This window comes from Tympanuchus pallidicinctus, unplaced genomic scaffold, assembly GCF_026119805.1.
Source record: "Tympanuchus pallidicinctus isolate F22 unplaced genomic scaffold, pur_lepc_1.0 scaffold9, whole genome shotgun sequence".
Classification (NCBI taxonomy): Eukaryota; Metazoa; Chordata; class Aves; order Galliformes; family Phasianidae; genus Tympanuchus; species Tympanuchus pallidicinctus.
In genome coordinates this window covers 15403399-15425951 of record NW_026294813.1, presented here as the reverse complement: position 1 = coordinate 15425951, position 22553 = coordinate 15403399, and the positions used below count along the sequence as shown (strand labels likewise).

The 22553-nt window shown below is 51.8% G+C and overlaps 1 protein-coding gene across 1 annotated transcript in view; it reads left to right on the top strand.

Annotated features, from left to right (window-relative positions):
* The window catches only part of CNTFR (ciliary neurotrophic factor receptor), a 170974-nt gene extending 151281 nt beyond the window's left edge, over positions 1-19693 (top strand). Inside the window, exons 6-10 of the mRNA XM_052670628.1 lie at positions 93-259; positions 6489-6652; positions 16437-16617; positions 17324-17468; positions 18463-19693. Of these exons, the coding sequence (XP_052526588.1) occupies positions 93-259; positions 6489-6652; positions 16437-16617; positions 17324-17468; position 18463 (658 nt within the window). The 3' untranslated portion in view covers positions 18464-19693. The remainder of the gene's footprint in view (positions 1-92; positions 260-6488; positions 6653-16436; positions 16618-17323; positions 17469-18462) is intronic.
* Positions 19694-22553: the final 2860 nt, after the last annotated feature.

The following is a 22553-nucleotide window of genomic DNA, read 5'->3' as shown; positions in this document are numbered from 1 at the left end:
TGCACCACACTGCTGCTCTACAGCTGTGTGTGTGTGCATCCCCACCCTGAGTGCTGGCCTGTAGCTAATTGCTCTTCTCCTCCTACTTCCAGACATGGCACGAGAGAGATGGTCTGTGAAAAGGACATCTTCCCCAAAAACAGGTGTCACATCAGATACCTCCAGCTCTTCTCAACAGTGAAGTACAAGGTTACTCTGACCGTCACGAATGCTCTGGGCAAAAACTCCACCACTCTCACCTTTGACGAGTTCGCCATAGGTAACTTCCACAGCAGCAACTGGCCTCTCTGAGCCAGTGTTGGGTTTGGTTTGATCTGTGCACTGCATCTCCCACTGCAGCAATGGGCAAAGGAAGTGTCAGGGTCCCAAGTCTCTGTCTGCCCATGCATGAGATAAAGCTGGGGTATGAGCCATGCCGGCATCTCTCTAGAGTCTCGAAGGATTGTGGCATTTGGGTTTTGCTGTGGGACGTGTGCTCATGCTGTGGTGTGTGTGGTGGAGGGGCTGCCATGTAGGGATACGACACCTGGGCATCCTGGGGGAGCAGGGCAGGGTGCAGACAAGCAGCCCCCATGTGGTCCCTGATGTTTTGACTGATGCTATCCTCTGTGGTCTCAGGTTTCTCAGGGTGCTAAGCTTCTATTAGTTAGGGTCTTGGGAAGCAGCTGTCACAGGGCAGAGGGCTGGGGAATCATGGCGATGCTCTTCTCACACCTCTGAATATTGCTAAAATAGAAGTTTTTTCTTCATGTTTGAAGCAAATTTGCAGGAATTGGCTTTGGAAGACAAATTCCAATTACATGTGCATGCATAGCACAAGCACAGCCTGGACATGGAGCAAAACTGACCCTCTGTGGCTGCTGTCATCCTCTGAGTATTTCGCATCACCCTGGCTATAAATGCCCAACAGAGCTCTGCAAGGCAGCAGGAGCAACCATGGTGCCATAATAGCTCTGCATGTGTGCTGCCCCGTCTCCCATACTTCTGCAAGGCTACTGCTCAGCCTCCGACTGGCGCCAATAGAGGCAGAGAGGGCTCAGCTCTTCTGATGGAACTCTTTCAATAGTGGACCATTCTGGAGCAAGCAGTTCAGAGGGAAAGTGGCAAAGCAGGGAGCTGAGCACGGGGCTTTTGCCACCTGCCGAAGGCAAACCACAGCTGGTGAGGAGACAAGATTGTCCATTTTCAAAGAGCAGGAAAAATGAGAGAGAGGAATTCAGAAACAAGTCAAAAAACAATTTGCTGTTTACATGAGGCAATTACTGGACCAGAAAATCAAATAAATGAATCTCTGAAATGCAGCCAGCAGTCAGTCAGTGCTACGGACATGCTGCGTGTGCCAGTCTTGAGCAGCCAGAATTGCCAGAGTGCAGGTAGAAGAGCTCCACTGCTGTCTCAGATTTTCCCTTTCTACTCTAGGTCCTGGAAAACATCAAACAAGAAACAAGGTGCCAGTTCCGAACAGAGCAGGGAAATTATTTTGGAGCAGGGACTGGGACTGTCCTCTTGTGTCCCCACTGCTGTGATCCACATCCAAAGTTCCTATTCTTTGGTGCATTGTGAACATTAATAACAAAGCAAGGAGCTTAGAAGGGCAGTGGTGGAGTTTTAGTCACTTGGGTGTTTTTAAATGGAAATTGTTGTCTTTGTGGAAGATACACTCCTTAAATGAAGGTAACCTCCGGACAACAGTCCCAGGGCAGCAATTAAGCTGCATTTTCTGAGTTCCTTGCATTCCCTCCTCCAGGAGTTCAGGGCATCCTCCTGTAATATCTGCATCCCACCCATGCCCTTCCTGGCTTGGAGAACATCTGATGCCACTCCTGAGTAAAGCAGCCGGCACCACCTCTGCAGGAGGAATCTGCCGGTCCCCCTTCAGCAAGCAGGGGCATCCCCCCCGGGAAGCACACCCGGCTCAGCACCAGCACAATCCAGATCCAGCCCAGGAGCCTGAACTCAGCTGGGTCAGAGCAGCAATGAGCAGGGCCAGCTGCTAGCATGGGTGCAGTACCACTGCCTTTCACCAGATGTGTTCCAGCTGTTGCGGGGGTGTGAGACCCCCAGTACCCCATGGCAGACGCTCAAAGGCACTTAAGGAAGGGGTGATGGGACAGCACAGTGCTTCAATGTATTCCAGCCTTAAAATCTCCACGTTCTGCATGGCTGTGAAATTTTCCCCCTTAGCATTTTTTACAGCTGTAGTGTGTAAGAAGTGCAGAGGTGATCAAGCAGGCAGTCAGCAGGAGTAGCAGAGATGTTCCAGGATGAACTCAGCAATAGCCAAGTATCCCACATCGAGCTTCTCCTTGGGCCTTCCTGATTTTTGATTAAAACAAGTGTGCTGCACTACTGTATTTTGCTTTTGCTTGGCATTTCTGCCTGGGTGATTCTGGTGGTAGGAGAGCCCTAGGTTGCCTTGCATGTCTGCAACTCCTGGAGATCTGCTCTCTGCAGCTGCAACTGCAGCAGTGCAGGGTAGAGCCTGTGCCCCAGAACAGTTGGTGGCACCCAGCAGAAGTCACCAGTCAGAGAGTTCATCTTTGAATTCTGCCTTGCTAGATGGAAGTGCAGAGAAACCTCAGGCTTGAAACAAAACTATTTCACTGACTTGTTGCAAAGGGTTCAGGGGTGTAAAGCCCTTACTTTGTGCCTGCTGGGACCACCCACTGGCCAACCACAAAAAGACCCCTGGGAAGAGGTGATCTCTTTTGGTTTTGCTTCCTTCCTCTTCCACCAGAGTCCTCAGCAGCAAATCCCCTCCCCAGCTGCTTGGAAGATGGACTCTAATTGAGTGGAAAATGAGTGGTGCTTTCTTTTGATATCTGGAGCCAATGCCTTGCTGGCGGTTGCACAATGCTGCCTGTTAGCAGCCAGCTACAAGGGGCTGCTCTGTATTTCCATTCCTAGTGATGACTGGAAGAAGGTTTCCAGCCCTCTGACCCCCATCTTTCATTGCTAGGATATCCGGGCAGCCTCCTGCCCTGTCTCACTGCTGGAAATTGTTTTCATAATTATGTTTTCTGCAAAGGTATAAATATTAATAAAGGTGAACTTGGTGAGGGCAGGGCTGTGCAAAACCCTGCAGGCATCACATCTCCAGTCTCTAGCCAGGAGAGAGAAGGGCTGGAGGAAGAGAGGAGAGGGCTTGAGGCAGAGGAAGGTGCCAGGCAGGAGTGGTACAGTGTGCTAGGGGCTACCCTTCCCCTTCTGACTGCTGGGAACACTGATGTGATTCAGGAATGTATCCCCCACCTCCAAGAGCATCCTGCCACAGAGCGGGGACAGCACCACAGTGCCAGCATCCCACCTCAGTGGCAACGCCTTTTTTTCTTTTAATGCAAACACAGGGCAAATTAGCCGGAGAAGATGCACAGCATTAAAAATGTATTGGCAGCACTGATTATTCTGGCGAGATGGCAGGGCTGCAGACAAGCAAGGGAGCGCAGAGGGGCTTGCTTAGGTGTGATCACAGAGGATTTCACCCAAAAATTGTTGAGCAGATAATAAAACAAAGGTTTATTATCAGATTTTCTTACCTCACCCCATGCCACGCTGTTGGGATATGCTCAGGACAGGCGGAAAGTGGCAGCACAGGCAGTGGTGTCATTCCACATCTGCCACACATCCCTTGTGTGACCCTGGGGAGGTCGCACGATTGTCCACGCTGCATCTCCGGGGCAGTGAACGCACAGTGTTGCAGAGGGGCTGTGTGAGGATGAACGCGCTGTCCCCTGTAAGAAATTCAGTCTCTGAGCACGGGTCTACAGTTGCCCAGACAGAAGGTCAGTTCAATTCATACTACTTAGGGAGGCAGAATTAAATTACGTAGACTGACATTTGGCTAAGACATGGAGTTTAATGTCCCTCTTCTCAGGGAAAATGCCAGGGGATATTTAACGTCCGCAAGGCATCCATTTCAGCATGGGGCAGAAGGATGGATACATGGTGTGTGCTCAGGCAGCACCTCCTTCGATGAGCACTTGTGGTTCAGCGTGAGCCTGCAGAGCCTTTAGGCAAAGCCTGTCCTGTTCTAAAGACAAGAGATAACTGCAGGACCGTTTCTGAACCCGAAAGCGAAGCAGAATGAGCTGGAAGCTGCCTCCCAACCAAATCCCATGTCTCCTTCTCAGGAATGTGTGGAGATGCTCCCTCAGCTCTGCGGGATAATATTACATCTGGTTTTGCAGCCGCTTAACCAATACTCAGCCTAATGCCCATCGTCCATTATTATTATTATTACTATTATTACTTATATTACATTACTGCCTGTGGGCCTGTGCTGAGGACACAGCTCCATTATGCTCGCTGATGTACAGCCAGACAGCCCTTGCCTTGCAATTTGCTGCTTAAATGGACTGGGCAGACAAAGGCCAGGGGAAGGAGGAGTGGGGAGCAGGGACTTGGGATGCTATGGAGGATGAAGCACTCCTTCAAGGTCAGGCACTGGACCAGTTGCAGAGGTGGTGTAGATCCCCATGTACTGGCTCCCACATCCTCGCAGCGATGGAGGGACATGGCAGGAGTTTTCTGGGAGGGGCTGGCACTGCCGCACCTCTCTTAGGCCTGGGCAGGAGTCCCACAGCCAGGGGGACACCTGGGGAGGCAGACGCAGCCCTTGTGATGGTTTTCCCATTAAGACGCAGTGACGTTTGAAGGCTCGCTGCAGCTGGGAGCTCTGCCACGCTCACAGTAAGCCAGCACAGCTCTCCTCTAATGTGAGGGGGTCACGTCCCTGAAAAATGAAGGGATGACTTCCTCCCTCAGCATCAGGGCACCTTCCTTGCTCTCCTCCAACCTGACCCAGTGGCGTTTCCCATTCCCTGTGTTATGCCGGAGCTCTCCTCACAGCTGTGACATCCCATTGCATCCATCTCCACCCTGGTGCTTTTATCCCTTGCTGTGGAGCCACAGTTTGCTTTCATCTGCATTCATTCAGCCAAACAGATTTTTTGTTTTGCAAACCCAGCCCAGTGAGCCAGCACTGGATTTATACTTTTCCGTATGTGTTTGGCCTCCAAGGCCCCATGGATGGAAGCTGATGTCCAGCCCAAGCCCGGGGATTCAAAGCGAGCAAGGGAATTACGCAGCCATCTGGAGTAGCTCAGCATTGCAGTCCCAGCAAATCATCCCTCCCTCCACAGCTCCTGCCTGCCTCACACAGTTCCTGTCCTCAAATGTGATGACTACAAAAACCTCGTGCACAGATTGCCTGCACTGCCCAGCTCCAGCCCGCCCCTTGCAAAGTGGCAGTGAGTGGCAAGCACATGAGTTTCTGCAGCAGTGCCATCTCACATGAGCACCCAGTCCCATACAGCTTCAAGCCTCACTTGCCCCCTTCACTGACCAGAGGAAGCAAAGCCCTTGTGGAGATGTCATCTCCCTGGAGCCAGCAGGGAGGAGACGGCTCTGAGTGCATTGCAGGAGCTCTGTCAGGCTCTTCCCAACCCCAGAATCTCTCCTGCGTGATTGGAATTAGAGATGGTGCCTTCACAAGTTTCTGGTCAGATCAGGAGCACTGCGTTATCTGGCAGTTTCTAGGCTGAAGTGACAGTTTCTTCATGCAGTCTTCATGTGGATTTTGGGAGTGTTGAGAGCTCTCCCAGGACAGCACCATTCTGTGATTCTGTGATTAGGTGACCACCTGCATCACTATTCTTAGTGAACACAGAGAGCCTTGTGAGCAGTCCCACGGAAATCCTTCACCTTCCTGGCTCCCAAGTTTGCAGCAGAGCTTCAGGGTATCTCCATGCATAGCTCCTCAGAGAGAGTGTATTTTAACCTGGCTGCCAGGCCCCTGCACAACCCATATTTTAGACTTCTCAGAGCTTTCCTGCTGCAAACTGAGAGTCTGAGCTGTTGAGATCTGGGCAGACTTTTGGTGAGGAGCAAAGCTGACTCTGCAAGAGGCAACACTGTTCATCACAGCCTATTTAGGTTTTGATCCCAGCACTTTAAAGTAGCAGCAACTTCTGAGCATGTTGCACAGTCAATTAATATTCACTTGAAATACTTATTGGGTAGTGAAAAAATATCTCTGTATCTCAGAAGCAGAGCAGGAATGAGAAACCACCGGGTTTGCCTGTGCTGCATGCAATGGGTCAGTGCCTGGAATCCCCAGCCCTAAACTGCAGCCTGCTGAGAGGTGAGTAGATCTGATGGCAGGTCAGCCTCCCAGCCATCTGGAGGAGCAAGGAAAGCATGGAGTTAGGGCTCAGCAAGCTCCCTGCACTCACCCAGGTACCTGTGGAGAGGAGGGATGTTCTCTGTTCTGTCCAGGTGCTGGCATCTCCTTAGTGCTGATTATTCTGAGCCAGGATATTCCTGTCCCATACGCATTAAAAGGTGATTTTCTACAGCTGATGAGCCATCGCTTGGACTTACTCATCCCCAAAGCACATCACCTAGGCAGGCTTTTCACCCACCTCCCCACTGTAAGACCTGTTGCATCCAATCAGGGGGACTTTAACAGCTGTTCTTTTCCCTTCCAGTAAAGCCGGATCCTCCAGAGAGCGTGGTGGCCAAGCCTGTGCCCAATAACCCAAGGCGGCTGGAAGTGTCATGGCAGAACCCCTCATCCTGGCCCGACCCTGAGTCCTTCCCCCTCAAGTTCTTCCTGCGTTATCGGCCCCTCATCCTGGACCAGTGGCAGCACGTAAGTGATGCTGAGCAGGAGGCAGCAGGCTGGCAAGATGGGGTGACCTGGGACCGAGAAACGTTCACTTTCCTGTCAACACAGCCCCTTTTCCTCTCTTTTTTTTTCTGCCTCCCTTTTCTTCCTCTTTCTTTTAAGTCATATTCTGCCTATAAATGGCTCTGCAGGCTCTCCCCTTTTTGCATTTTAATCTGTGGCCTGTATCTGTTTTCCATACATATGTTCTATATAAAACCTGCCAACAAGATGTAAAAGGCATTTAAAGTATAAATGTCACTGCATTTAAATGTGCCTCTGCCACATTTAGATTTTGAGCCGAAGATAAAATACTGTTTGCAGTAACTCAGGGCACAGTCAGCAACGGAGCGATTGCCATGATGTTATCGTATTTCTTACTTTTATTTCTTGTTTCTTTAAAAAAAAAAAAATTGTCAGTGAAATCCTTGGCAGCCCGCAGGACAGATTTCATTTGTTAGCGGCAGGAAGATAACGAACAGGATTTTTTTTTTCTTCTTTGCTATATGCTGCTTGCATGCTCCACTTATGAAGGAAAGCAATCTGCCGCTGGATGAGAGGTGCTGCTGCACCAGTGTGGCTCATCCCGACATCTCCTAGATGGGCCAAAGGAAAGCCAATTAGGCAAGCGTGGCAGCGGGTTGCTTGATGAGGCATTTTGCCCAGAAAAGAGACAAATGGGAGCCAGCGTTCCATCCCCAAGGAGCTCACCTGCGATGCGGAGCTGAGAGGGATTTTCTGCCTGACAGCTCTTCTCAGGGAGAAAAACGTCTCGAAAAGGGAATGAGAGGCTTTGTGCTGTGCTTGTGTCGCTGTAAGACATCATCATCCCAGTGGGTTTTTCTCTTTCAGTTGCTTTTCTTTGATAAGGCAGTGGCGCAGGTCTTGTTTCAGACTGAAGTGTTTTGCTGATGGCTTTGAAAACCAGACAGATGCTGGTAGAGTCTTCTCCCATTTCTCTCTCCCTGCCCTTCTCTTCTCAGAGGGAGGGAGAGAGCAGCTGCCAATCGCTCTGCTGGGACAAGAGAGAGATGGGAGAGTTTGGATTTTCGCATGGTTGGAAGAGTTTTTTCATTTTGAGGAGGAAAGTATTCAAACTGTGGGAGAAGGGGTAAAGTGCATGGGAAAATAGGAAATGCAAAGTCACTTATTTCAACTTATGAAACCATTGTGAAAAAGGCTGATGTTTTCCCCAGCTGCAGCCTGGTCCTCATGATACATGTGCCAATGGGCTGTCTCCTGCCTCGACGCATTGGGTTGGGGTTAAGCCCATGAGGGGACAGAACAGTACACAGTGGGAAATACATGGAGGTGCTGGAGACACTGGGGTGAGGCACCCCAGCTGCAAAAGTCAGCTTTCGAGCAGTCAAAAGTTGTCTTCCCAAGCTGCAGAGCGGGAGCAGTCCTCAGTGTGGGTGCTTGAGAGCTGGAAAGCTCACCATCTCAGGAGGGCACAGTGGTCCCACTGGTGTCACTCTTAATCCACGGCCTTTTGTAGGACTTGTTTCTCAGTCACTGGCTGATGGAGAAGCGTGTTTGGGGAATAATTTGCTTAGTAAGCAAGTGCAGTACCAGCCTTGCTTACTGAATCCCTACCCCACTGATTGCATAATGAAAAATCTGATTTATGGGTGATTAGAGGAAAACTGCCACTATTCATCAGATATTCATCAACTATTTGCAAAACCTAATTCAGTCAGTTCCCAAACACCAGGAATGGCAGTGCTGCAGAGCCAGAGCTCTGGGACTCTTGGGTGTGCTCAGCCACAGCCCCCTTAGCCGCTCTGGATACCTGGCAGATTTAGGTGTCTGCACCCAAAAGTGAGTTGCCAGATGCTATGAGCCCTAGAAGTTTAGCATCACTGGAGGTGTTGAAGAAACAAGATGTGGTACTGAAGGACATGATTAGTGAGCATAGCAGTGATGGATGGGTTGATGATAGATGATCTTAGTGGTCTTTTCAACCTTAATGATTCTGTGATTCTATAAGCTCTGCTTTTCTAGACCCATTGCTTGTTGGCATCTTGAGAGTGCCCAAGGAGCACCCAAAATCTATCCAGGAGAGGGAAGGCTATGGCTTGCTGGAGCCAAGACCAGCTCAGCATGACCTAAATTGATGGTAGGTCTCTCCTTATAGGGACTGGTGTCCTGAGATAGGATGAAGCATGACCTGTGTTTGCACAGCAAGGTGTTAATTTGTGCTGAGGGGAAGGTTTTCCTGAGTGCTGTGTGGAATGTCCATTGCTGTAAGAGCAGGACTAGAGGACAGCTCCAGAGACTGGCTAGAGATACAGCCCTCCATGCTCGCATTGCACGTGGCATTTCTTGGCAAAAGCTGCAATTCCTTCCTCCCCTCCGCCTCCCATTATCTGCACAGGGGCTGATTTATGCACAGCACCTCAGCAGACAGGACTGAATGAGCACTAATAGGATCAGATGGATGTCGAGCTGTCGAATACTGTAGGGCCTGATTCAATCAGCGTCTGCTTTCTCCCAGGCTCTTCCTTTCAGGATTTTAATAATGCCAGGCCTTGGCACCAGAAGATGAAGCCGTCCGTGGCGGGAACAGTGGATCTTATCAAGAGTGCTGCTGGGTGAGCCAGCTATCATTGCACAGCATCTTCCCCAGGGACAGCCAGCCTGGGAGGTGCAGAGCAAGGGGCACAGTGGGGACCCTCCTCCCCTCCTTGACATGGCAGAGTGCTCACAAAGGTGCGTTTCAGCCTCAGCACACCGTTTGCCCCCCCTTTCTCTGAGCTCAGCAATGAATTTCCGCTCAGGCCACTTAGCAGCTCTCGTGTTGGAGTTTGCTCTGGGAGTTATTACTGCATGCTCTGGGATTTATTAGCACAGAGAGACGATGAGTGTCCACGTGTGCGGGATGCTGCTTGCAGCAGGGCTGTCGTGACATCTCACAGCAGCTCTGTTGAACCCAGCACAAGCATTTGCCAGTTGTGCAGGACACACAACCACTCTGTGTCACATTGGGTGATCACTCTGTCTCACCGACACCGAGCTCACCCAGAAAGCTGAGCAGCTTCAACGTCACACTCTTCCCTTCTGGAAGAGGGGCTGGCAGTTTCTTTCCTGCATGAAGAGAGATGAGATATTTGTAGCCTAAACAGATTTTTCCATTCTCTCCTTTTGGCAGAATCTCATGTTCTGTCTCCTAAATATAAAACATTAAATGTTCAGGGTATCCTTTATTTTTCTCCTGCTTTTAAGTTTGTAATTCAAGCCAGATTAGCATGGTTTCCTCTTCTGTTTTATAGCCCCATCCTGGCCCCAAGCGAGCTCTCCTAATGCTCTCAGATGTTCCTCTAATGGATTACCTAGGCTGGAACTGGATACCCTTTCCTAATGGATTGCTAATAGCCTGTTTCTGGTTTTACAGGCTCCTTCGGTTAACTCACAACAGCAGCTATCTCTGTGCATGCCTGCAGGCTGCCCACGAGCGCAGCTGTGTGCACACTCGTGGATGCGATGGCATGCAGGTCCTTGGCCATGCACATGCTCCCCCACACAGCCGGGATGTCCCAGGTGACGTCAGGGAGCCTGACACAGCTCGTGCACCAGATCTACTCTTGCTCAGGGGTATCACCTGGATCAGGATCTCTCCATGGTTGTTTCTAGCGGAGATGACATGCGCTGAGCACTGGCGGGGTTGGTGCACAGGCGCAGGAATGTGGCAATGCTCAGAGGTAGTTGTAGGACTGGCAGCCAAGGAAGGAAGGGAGGATTTCCTCTGGTGAGCTGCCAGCAATTTGCAGATGCCGTTGTGAAGTCTAATTGAACGCATTGGCCGTGCTGACAACACGAAATGTTAACGAACCGTGCATCTTCAGATTTGCAGAAAAAGGTCATGAGATGTTTAAAGCTAATAATGCGATGGGGTTTTCTCCTTCATCTTCTGTTTTGGAAGCATTAGAGACGTGTTTGTAAGCATTTGCAAAGGCTGGAAACAGCTTTCTTTAGAACATCAAGGGGAGATCTTCATGGCTTGCCAGGATGTTAGGTGGCCGTGAGCAGCGGTCTGTGCAAGGTCTGCTGTGTGGGTGGGTTTAAGGATATTTCCCCCAAGCAAACCAACATTTTTTACCAAATGTGTGACTCTCACAGGCTAACATAACGCAGAAGTATGTCCTAATCGTATACATCACTGCCCGTGATGGGCAAGGGGAGGAAGGAGCTGGGAAGGCAATTAATGTGACCGCCTGCTGCAGCCGCATCCCCTTTGGGATGGCAGCAGTGTCACTTTGTGACACCACACTTCTTTGTGCCTGTTTGCATCCCCGTGCTGCTTTGCCTGCATTTCCCCTCCTCGCTAGGCAGCCTTGGCAGGGAGGTCACCCTGACCCAGCGCCATTAAAGCTTCACGCCTGGTTGCTTTTACTGCGACACTTCTCTTCCTTCCCCTCCTGGCTGCAAAGTCAGTGATTAAAAAAGAGGGGAAAGAAAAAAAAAAAAGAATCAATAGGAGGTAGGAGGAAGTGAAATGTTGAGGCTGGAATAGCGTCGCTTGCAGTTTGGTATGGGACAGGCAGAGCAGAGGTGCCACAGAGGTGGAAGTCCCATCTGCTGTGGCCCCAGCAGTAGGAGGAAGCTTTTGCATGGTAAATGCATCTGCAGCCGGAGCCTGGAGATTGGTGCTGAATGCCCTGAGCATCCCAGCCCTATCCTCCTGTGGCTGCAAGCAAAGCAAGCTCTGACAGTTGTCGCTTGGCAGGAGGGGAAGACGTATCCGGAGACAGAGTCCCATTATTAACAAGATTACAGCTGTGCTTTCAAAGATGCTCTTTATTTTAAGCCAGAAGGGAGCCATTCAGCCTCATCTGGTGTGAAACAAGCCAAGCTGCGGAGGAGCCCTGCAATTACTCGTCCTCCCCAGCCAATAGCTGGAGCTGAGCTGTGTGCTGCAGTCTTTTTTGGGGGGTGACTGCAGGGACAATGGCTCAGACCTCCCTGGAACTTATCCACTGCCTGGCTGGCAGGGAGGAGGCACAGGGGGAGGAGAGTCCTTCACTTTTACCAACCTTTCAGTTATCACTGAAGGAGAGAGAAAGTTTTGTCTGGGGTTAACCAAACTGATTCCCGCAGTGCCACAGGAGGAGACGTTTGGGGTCTCTTTTATTAGTAATGAATGTCAGACCTATATGATTTCCAGACAAAAGGGGGAAAACAAAACCTTTCCTTGCCCCTGCTGACATCATTTCACAGGCAGCAGCAACTGTTTGCTGTGACCCAGCTCACGGGGTTGACCCTGGTTTGGAGCAGGAGAAAACCCCTTCCAGGAGTCACAGCGGAGAGCGGGAGGCATTGAGGAATGGAAAGTAGAGCTGCAAACACATTTTTGTGTGGGATGCAAAGAGTCATCCAGTCCTCCCTTCTTCACTGCCTTCCAGCACATCGCAACACCAAGCCCAGCTGCAGGGCAGGGAGGGCTGAGGTCCTCTCCTTTTGGAGATCATCCAGGTATCAGCCTTGTACTGCATCACCCTGTTCACCAGTAGTTGCTTCCTGGCAGCACAGAATGGAAATAGAGCTTGACTGGGAGCAGAACACACTGTGACCTTTTTACTGCCAGGGCACCTTGGCAGGCTACGGGAGCACAGGGGGAAATCACAGCCTTAGCCTCCGCTTCACTGTGTGGGAGGATACAGTGCCCTTTAAACTTGTGTTAGCCATGGGATGAGAGATGGACACTGCTCGGTGTGTACAGTGTCCCAAGGATGGAGACCTGCAGAATGCCAGCCCATGCTGCCCTAGGCAAGATGTAGGCTGAATTACTGCTGAATTACTGGGGCTCAAGGGCTCTTTTTCATTTCTCTCTGGTGGTTTTTTGTTGTTGTTTTGGTGGGGTTTTTTTGCAATGCTAATAGCTCTGCATTGCACTGGCTGCTGATCCCTCATTAATCTGGGCAGCGCTTTACAGCCAGCCAGAGTGACTTTTGGCAGGTGCACAAAGGCAGGCTGCAAAATGCAGACCCCTCCAGCCAAAAAAAAAAATTACCATGCTCAGCCTTCCTCCAACTTTTTTCTCTGTGTGACAGGGATGTGGATTAAGGAATTTCTCCCTCTCCCTTTGATGCTGTGTGCCCAAACATCCCTCCGTGTCCTCCCCAGTCTGTTCTCGCTGCCTCTCCCTTTCTGTGTCCAGTTGGAACCTGTGTGTTTTCCCATCTGCTGCTGCTGCTGCATTTCTGTGCTGAGACACAGGCACCCGTTCATGGACTTTCTCATCAACCATGACAAAGCTGTTCCCTCTCTGATATATCCCCTAGCTCAGAAATGCCTTTTGGAAAACTTGAACTGCACTTCAGGACATCCTATGTATGATGGATGCTGTACCCTACACCTTCCCTTTTTATTTGCTGTCTAAATAGCTTAGGACAGCATCCTCCAAGATCCCACAAGGAAGATGCTTCATCCTGGGTCTTGGGGAGCATCCCCATGACCCCATAGTCCCATCTGCAAACATTCAGCTGCAGGCCAGCTGCATCTGGAGGGCAGCAGGAAAAGCAGGTGCTGAGGACATTCTTTCAAGTGCTGTATGTGCAGCACTAGGTGCTAGGAGCCTATCTCTGCTGGGCACCCTGATCCAGCTTGGGTTTGGGGCAGAGGAGCTCAAACTCCTTTCCTGCAGGACTGTGCCCTGGGAAGGGAGCACCTAATTCTGGCCATACGGATGAGAGGCAGTCGAGGGCTGGTTCTTTGCCTCTTCAGCAGGCTGGAAAACAGTAAAGCCCAGCACAGAGCCATACTGGGGGCTGAAGTCTTGCCTATCTCTGCTCCATGCAAGGCCTCTCCTTGAAGACATTTCCCCTGTGCAGGCAGCTGCAGTCACATCCTTTGCCCCAGCAGGACAACGACATCCTGTGATGACCACAGCTGCTCTCCCTTTCATGTTCCCAGTGTCACCCAGGAGTGCCATAGCACAGCTCCAGATGCCCTTCCTGACACCAAGCAGGGCGGTGGGGGGACAGGGAACAGGCACCGTGGCACACTCTGACCTCTGATCCTGGCTGAGGCATTAGAAGTATCTGCTGGAGTCCCAGAATGATGAGCAGGCATTAAAGACAAATTCTGCCTGAATGATCCCAAACACTGCACCTGCTTCCAGCATTGAAGCCTACACACCCTAAACCTGGCACCCTAATCAGCTGCACTTGTGCCAGTGGGTCAGACCCTGGCTCAGTGCTTTTGCTCTTCCCTACAGAACTCATGCCCCATGTGCAGGGATAAGCAGGGCTAAGCATCCCTCTTCCCAGCCCAAAAAGTGCAGTGCTGAGACAGACACACACCTTTCTCCTTGCTCCCCTGTGGATTTGATAACAACTTCGCACCTCGCGGGCGGCAGAAGACCCTTTGCTCCAGATGTGCTGCAGATGTGAGGCTTCAAGCCACTGGGAGCACCTGAGAGCACAAAGCCTGGCTTGCGGCAGGCTGCAGGCAGCTCTCAGAGAGACAACAGGGGCAGAAAGGCTCTTGCCCACAGTGAAAAAGCAAAGCATCCCCTTCTCTAGTGGGGAACTTAGTGGCTTTATAAAAGCTGAGGGTGATATCTGTGTAACAAAAAGATTAAATCTGTGCTAGGATGTTGAACATGCTGTGCAGGTGAGATGGGAAGAGGGCTGATTGTTTCTCAGAATGGGTTCCCTCCTTTCTGATATCCCTGCAAGGAGCAGGGTGATGGCTTTGACCACACCAGTCACTAGCCAGGCAGTTCTGCCAAGGCACACATCCCTGGCAGGGACAGTGTCCCCATGCATGCTGAGATGCACTGTCAGGACATCCTTGCCACATCAGCACACTGACTGTGCTGCATCCCAGTGGTGCAGCCCCCTTGGCTGTTCAGCTCTTTTCAATTTCTGGGATGCAAGCAAGAACCAGGCTGAAGTCTTCATCTCTATCTTTCTCTTGCTGTTGAACCAGTTCTTAATAAAATTCAGCTGTCAGTGTTACCCTGGGCAGTGGGATGCTGTGCTGGAGCCTTCTGCTCCTGGAAGCATTGCCCACCTTGCTGCTGTCTCCTGAAGCCTCAGCCACCATCTGCTCCCACCATCTGCATCCCAGGCTGAGTTCTGGGGCTCACTGGGCACAAAAAATGCTCTGGGATCTTCCCTGAATAATGTCATAGAATCATAGAATCCTTAGAGTTGGAACAGACATTTAAAGGTCATCTATTCCAACCCCCTGCAGTAAGCAGGGACATCCACAGCTAGATCAGGCTCTGAGATCTTGATCCAACCTTGACCTGAAAGTCTCCAAGGATAAGGCATCAACCACATCTCCAGGTAACTTGTTCCAGTGCCCCACTACCCTCACCGTAAAAGATTTTTTCTCTGTATCCAACCTAAATATTGAGCTTGAGGCCACTTCTCTTTTTTTCTGTAATGACAGATACTGCTGAAGAGTCAGTCCTCTTCATTCCTGTAGCTCCCCTTCAGATACTGAAAGGCTGCTCTCAGGTCTCCCTCAGCCTTCCCTGCTCTAGGATGCATAGCCCCAGCTCTCTCGGCCCGTCCTCATAGGAGAGCTGTTCCATCCTTTGGATCATTTTTGTGGCCCTCCTCTGGGTGTGCTCCAACAGGTCTATGTCTCTCCTGTGCTGAGGACTCCACATATGGACGCAGATGTCCCTGCCCCCAGAGCTGCTCAGAGCCACTGGGACCACAGCGCTTGGCTTGAAGCCATCAGCAGGCTCAGAGGCCAAGCACCATGTCCCCCCCTTTGCCTCCTGAGCAGATGGGCTGTGTCAGTCCCTCATCCCCCCTGGACATGTTTATTATCAACATGTGTTGCGAGGGAAGGTGGTTCGTGTCAGCTGGGCGAGTGGGGAGGAGAAGGCTGCACAAAGGGGTGTCCATGGTCATGCAGGGTTTGTGTGGCCCCGTGCTACTCCAAGCCAGACGCAATTAGGATGGATGGGAAATGAAACCAGTGGGTATTAATGATGAACCTCAAGGAAGGCTGCAAAATGATGCACAGCGCTCTCCCGCAGGGGTCCCTTTGGTGACCACAGGAGTCTGATGCAGGTTGGTGTTATCCCTGACATGTTGTGTCAGTGCTGAGCTTTCCTCTGCTGTCAGTACTGTGTGATTGCTCAACAGTGACACTGCAGTGTGGATGCATTTCTATCAGGACATATCGCCAAGTGGATCAGATGTCCCCAGGAGGGGAAGGAGTGGGGTTGCTGGAGATGTGCTGGCAAGGGAACCTCCTCTCAGTCTTGAAAGAATGTTGATGCATGGACTGTCAATGCCAGGCTACCCTGATCCCCACATCCCAATATGTCCGAGCAGAACTGCCCACACATTTACTAGTTTATGGTGACCTCTAGAGGAAGCAACTCCACTCTGGCTCTGCAGATCTGGGGACTCACTGCACCCTTGGCTTAGCTGGAGCTGGAGCATCTCCCTGTGTGTCCTTGTGCTGCACAGTGATCATACCTCTGGCCCAAACCACCCCAGAAAAACTTCCAGTCTGGTTTGGAGGATGCATGGGGACATGTGGATATCAGGATTAACACTCTGCCTATTTCCATTTATGCACAGCCAGCTTCAATCCCAGCCCTTTACCCCCTTGCTTTGCCTTTAGATGATATTTTCTCCCTATGGGGGTAAAAAAAAAAAGTAATGTAAACCAGTCTCTTTATCACCCTCTAGCTGGGCTAAACACACTGATCATCTCATACTTCCCACTGCCGGAGTTCCTCCTCTGGCTGCCTCCCATCCCCAGCACCCCCTGCCTGATCCCCACCTGCCCGCAGGTCGAGCTGTCGGATGGCACGTCACACACCATCACAGATGCCTATGCTGGCAAGGAGTACATCATCCAGGTGGCCGCCAAAGACAACGACATCGGCACGTGGAGCGACTGGAGCGTGGCTGTGCATGCCACCCCCTGGACGGAGGAGCCCAAGCACCTCACCACGGAGGTTCAGATCACAGGTGAGACCCTCACCCAGCACAAACACCCCACACTCAGGAGTCCGGGGTATGGAGACCCCAGCACTGGGGGTGTGTGGCAGAGGAGGGCACAGCCCTTTACCACGTGCCTTCACGAGCCTGTGGCCCCGTTGCATGGTTGGAATGGCCCAGGAGGTGCTGACTCAGCACACCTAGCTCTGGCATCTTCCTCACTGGAGTGCTCCAAGTGCCACGACAGGGCTCTGGATTTATTAGTATTTGCTGGAGTGCTGCCCCCCACCATCTCCAGCTCTTCCTCTCCTCCACAGCTCCAACCCCGCGCAATGGCTCGGAGCGATGCCAGTTAGAAATAAAAGCCCCCAAGTTAACAAGCCTCTGTTTCTAGGAAAGAGCTGGGACCGTGTCCAAATGCACGTTATCGGCCCTTGGCTTCCCAGAAGGATGGGAGCGTGCCCTGCGCCGGTTCCCCTGACTGGCACCAGCTGTGGGGTGGCTGGGAAGCACTGGGGGACACTCATTGCCAGGCACTCTGGAACCCTCTGGGTCTACTGTTAGAGAACAGAAAGTCCCATAGACCACGCTGTCTCCATTCTCATCATCTTCTCCATCCAGCTTGGCCCTAGAGTAGCACCGTTGGGCAGTGTGGGGATGGGATGCTGCCCTACTCCTGTGGGCAACATCCTAGGGGGCCCCAGCTCCTCTCACCACCCACTCTCCCTCCCTGCAGAGACGACGAGCACCAGCACTTCCTCTTTCATGCCGCCCCCCACCACCAAGATCTGCGACAAGGGGGCCGGAGTGGGCAGTGGCGCCGTGGCAGTGTGTTGGACAGCTGGACTGGTCTTGGCTGCCTATGGTGTCCTCTTTATTTAGTGAGTATGCCCCAAATGGGGGCATGAGGGATGGGGTGGGTGCTGGAAGGGCGTGAAGAGCTCAGGGTCTGTAGCATGGTTGGGAAGGAGACGCTGAGCAGCCTGTGGGCGACGGCTGTTGGGTAGGAAGCACTTGGGTTTGCTTGCAGTTCTTTGTCAATAAACCCAACATGGCTGCTTTTCCAAATCGGGTGTTCTGGTGAAGATAGCTGGACATGGTTTTTCAGACACCTTCTGCAAAGCTTGCAAAGGAGTTGGGCTTAGATGCTCATGTTCAGCAGAGATGGGGCATAAAGGATGTGCCACCCACCAGGAGGCACCAGAAAGTGCACCAAACAGCCTCTCACATACTGAGGCAGAATGTTGAAAGGTGCACAACACTGAGAGTGGGGTTGGTGTCTTCTCACTGGTGACAGGTGACAGGATGAGGGGAAATGGACTCAAGTTGTGCCAGGGGAGGTTTAGGTTGGATATCTGGAAAAAGTTCTTTACGGAAAGGGTTGTTAAGCACTGGAATGGGCTCCCCAGGGAGGTGGTTGAGTCACCATCCCTGGATGTGTTGAAAAAACATTTGGATGTGGTGCTCAGGGACATGATTTAGCAGAGAATTGTTAGATTTAGGGCAGATGTTTAGGTTGTGGTTGGACTTTATGAACTTGAGGGTCTTTTCCCACCTGAGCAATTCTATGGTTCTGTGAGTCTACATGACCCATGGCAATTCCCATGGTCCTTTCCCTTTGGGTGCATCACCCCCATGTATGATATTAGTGGTGGCAATAGCAGAGGTGGTGTCACGCAGACAGCGGTGCAAGGGCAGGGTCCTTTGGGAGGAGGTGGAAGTGATGGTTTTGCGTGCTCAGGTTCTGAGGAGGTGTGCATTTCTTCCTGGGGAAAAAGCCATATTCAGCTCAGCGTATCCCCAGAGCTGTGTCAGTAGCTGGACACTCCTGCTAGCTGGCAGGAGGATGAGTGACCCTTCTCTTCCTCATCACAGATCCCCATCTGTCGCAGCCCAGCGGAGACAACCTCCCACAGCCACCGCCACCTCCACCACCACCCTCCCTCCGCACCCTGCCCGTTCTGAGTCTCTTTATCTCTTCGATTTTGCACACGTTGAGGACGTATCACGCTTCTCGCCATCGCTGCGGAGGAGGACAGAGCCACCATCCCCCCTCCAGGAGGACCTGCCCCAAAAATCCTCGCCGAGAGCCCGGAGCGAGGACATGCACGTGTCCCCATGTCACCCACTCCGCCCCACTCTCGCAAGGCGCAACGCGCCCGGGCACCGTGCCGCAGCCCCGGATCCCGCGGGCCAGCCCCGCCATCGCTCATACAGCTAACCCGCCATGCCAAAGACGTGCCAGCGCCGCGCCGCCGGGACGCGGGTGACAGAGATGGCGCGCTCGGAAGAGGGGATGGGAAACGGGGACGGGGATGGAGGGATGCTCTCAACCTGCGGCCAAAGGGGGCACCCCGAGGACCGGACTCACTCCCCCCTGAGCTCTTGATGGCGTGGAAAAGCTGGAGGGGTGCAGGATGAGGGCTCGGTCCCCTCCGAGGGGATGGTGGAGGGATGAACTGGTGGCTTTCAGGAGTGCAATGGGGATTCGGGAGCTGGCTCGGTTTTCATGGGGATAAAAGGGGATCAAAACAGCGACAAAAGCCTAGGCTCCCCCCAGCAGCCCCTTGCAGAGCATCGCGGAGCCTGCCCCTCCAGCCAGCGCCCAGCAGCACCCAGAGGAGCCTTCACCTCCCCGTCCCCACGCCCCCACTCTCTTTCAACCACGTTGGATACAGGGAATCACCTCCATCAACATCTTTGTCTTACTCTTCAGCAAAATAAGAATAGCTTTGCCGTCCCCTTAGAGCTGGAGCCCCGAAGACCTGCCCCCCAGTGTCCCTGGCTGTCCCAGTCGCACTCTGCTCTCCTCCCCGTCCCGCCCAGGCCCTGTTTTGTAAAGACAGCTCCTCTTGTCCCTGCCCAAACCCGAGCGCAGTATTTAATACCGTACGTCCTAGTATTCCAACTGTTGACATGCTGTATTTGAATTTTTTATAGATGTATATATATAAAAAAAAAACAAAAAAAAACAAAAAAAAAAAAAAAGAAAGAAACAAACAAAAAAAATAATGGAGGGAAGAAAAAAATAAAGCCCACACAGACACACGCACACACACACACGCGCGCCAGGAGAGACGGTCTTCATTAAATGATCATTTCATGACCACTGTCAGCTCTGGGTTATTTCCTCTCTGGACAGGAGGGTTTGGTGCACAAAACCTGGCCTTCAGAGCACTTCAAGAGGGTGTAAGAATGGTGGTGGGATGCCCACCTCTGGAAACCCGTGGTTGGGTGTCAGCACACCATGTGGCATCCACGCTGTGGTGAAGTAGCTGGCTGCTGCTTGTACCCATTCATGGGTAGTGCATCCTCAAGCTCTGGCTGCATTCAGGTACCTCCTAGGGAGGTGAGAGGACAGAGCTGTGGGCATCTCTAGAGGCAGGAGATGACACAGTCCCGATTAATGCACTTTCCTTGTCTGATTAATAATTTGACATCAGAAAAATGGCATTGGCCCAGATGCTTTGAATTAAATTTCCATGTGACAGTGCTGACAAGGACTGTGTGTAGGGACAGCCTCCACTGACAGCTTGGACTGAGGAGCAGGATGCAGTGCAATGGGGTCTGCTCCTCCGTTTCCCCAGCACGTGCCCCAGTTTCCTGCCAGTGTAGAGGCTGCTGGGCTCATGTGTTCATATGCATATGGATACAGGCAGCCTGTGCTGGTCTCAGATCGGTGAACACCAGCAATCCCTTTGCCCTCTTGTTTGTCCAGGTCTGCTGGGGATGGATGGGATGGAAGAAGGCACACAGGAGCAGCCTGTGTGCTGCTCTCATCTGGCCTTGCCTTTGCCTGATGCTGGGCCTCATGCCTTCCAAAAAGAGATGGATGGATGGATGGATGGATGGATGGATGGATGGATGGATGGATGGATGGATATAACATGACAACAGCCCAGGATTTTCACAGCCCTGAAGGCAGCACCAAGTGAGCACCAGCTCCCACCAGGTTCTTACTGTGGTTTTTGCTGTGCTGAGGCTTTGCTAGAGGAGAGCTCAGCCCCATGCAGCCCTGCCTCCTGCTCAGACAGTACTCCCCTGCATGCTGGCCTGGTTCACTGGTTAATGTCCCATTACCAGACAACATGCCTTCATCATTTATTAATGTTTCATTAGTGTTAAAAACATCTGGTAATTAATTATGCACTAATTATGGATTCACAGCATTAAAAGCCAGGGTAATCAGCCATAGCAGATGGCTCTCAGGGCAGGGGGAAGAAGCTTCTCTTGGCAGAGAAGAAAATGTCAGGCCCAGCCTTTGCCTGGGGGAAGTATCACAGACAGAATGCTTTCATCTCTACCAGGCTCTCCCAGTCCATGCTAAGGCTGACTAGGAACCAGTCACAGGCACACGAGCTCAGGCCGTTAAACAGAGAGGAAACCTGCCCCTCTCCAGCCATTTTAGAAACCAAAGGAGCGGTGTTCCTGTACACAGGGCTGATGGAAAGTGGTGGCTTTTGCGCCCAGTCCCAGGCACCCTCCATCATCGGGAGTCCCACTGCCGGCTGCAGGAAGTTATTTGTCAGCCCCTCCATCATGCCTGTCTGCATCAAGCAGCAGTCCATAAAGCAAGGGGTGTTGTAAAATCCCAGTCACAGGGTGCCCCAGCGATATTGCCTACAGATGTGCAGAGATGTTTCTAACTCGGGAAGGTCCCCAGGGAGCATCCCTGCCAAGCAGAAAATCCATCCACTTAGCAGTATAAATCCATACAGGAAGAAAGAGGGAATTGCCGTGCTCAGAGAGCCCCGTGCATCGTATAACATGAAATTTAATACATTAGCCAGGCAGAATGGGTCCCCACATCTCCCCAGCACATATGTGGCAGTAAATCCCACCTTAGGTGTTGCTTTCGGCTGTGGCTGATGTGAGAGCGGCTTTTCACTGCACTCCCCAGGCAGGCAGGCTCAGGAGCTATTTCCTGGCTGCGAGGCTGTGTAAGAAGCAGAACACTGCCTCACTCAAGGGATGGGCTTAGCAGACAGCATATGGCTTCAGTGGGGTACCACGCTTCGGTGGATGGAGGAGGAGCAGTAGGCATGGTGGTTAGTGTTCAAGCTCTGGCAGAGCATCAGACCCAGATGAGAATGATGATGTACAGGGGTAAAAAGCAGAAAGTACACCAAGACAGCTTCACAGACGGACCTGGCCATGCATGCGTCCTATCAAACTTGCTGCAATGCAAGGTGGGATCTGCCAAGCCAGGTGGCACAGGAGAGCTGCAGCTCTTTGGGGCAGGCATCGACCTGGTCTCCGAAGTGCAAACGTCACAGCAAGAGATGGGGAGATAAGCATGAGCAGCAGCAGGAGCTGGAGGAGAGGTGGTGCTTGTGGTACAAGGGTGAAGAGCAGCACCTTCAAGGGGAGAGAATGCAAACTGATTTAGTGTGATTTTGAGGAGGGTTGGTCCCCAACATGCAACAGTCCCAAGTCCAGCAATGTACAAGATCTCACCCAAAACCGTGGGGCACATGTTTAAAAACTGCCTGCTGCTGCTGTGCCAAGAGAGATACAGAGCCGGATGCCTTTGGCAGGTTGCAGCTTTCCTTCCAGGACTTTTCTCCCAGTGGCTCAGGAACAAGGTTCTGCTGCCAGGAAAGGCTTCTGCTCACTGCTGGTGATGCAGGAATGAGTTTGGGTGGTTCAGCTACCACTTCACAAAGAAGCAGATGGAGATGCAGTCAGTAGCCATGCGGATAAAGAGATCCTACCTGAGCATCCTCACAGTGATGCAAGGCAAAGATTTGTAGCAGCAGGAGGTGATAAATCACAGCAAGTTTCCAGTGACAGCCTTAGAATGTCTGTCTTTGTTGGCTTCAGATCGGGACTTCAGGACTGGATGTCTCCAAAAGAGGGTATCTGTTGTCTGAAGAGCCTCAAAGGACACTCCTCTTCCTCATCTCCATCCTGAACAGAGCAGGATCTGCCCTGGCACTGTGTTCCTGGTCCCCCGACACCTTGTT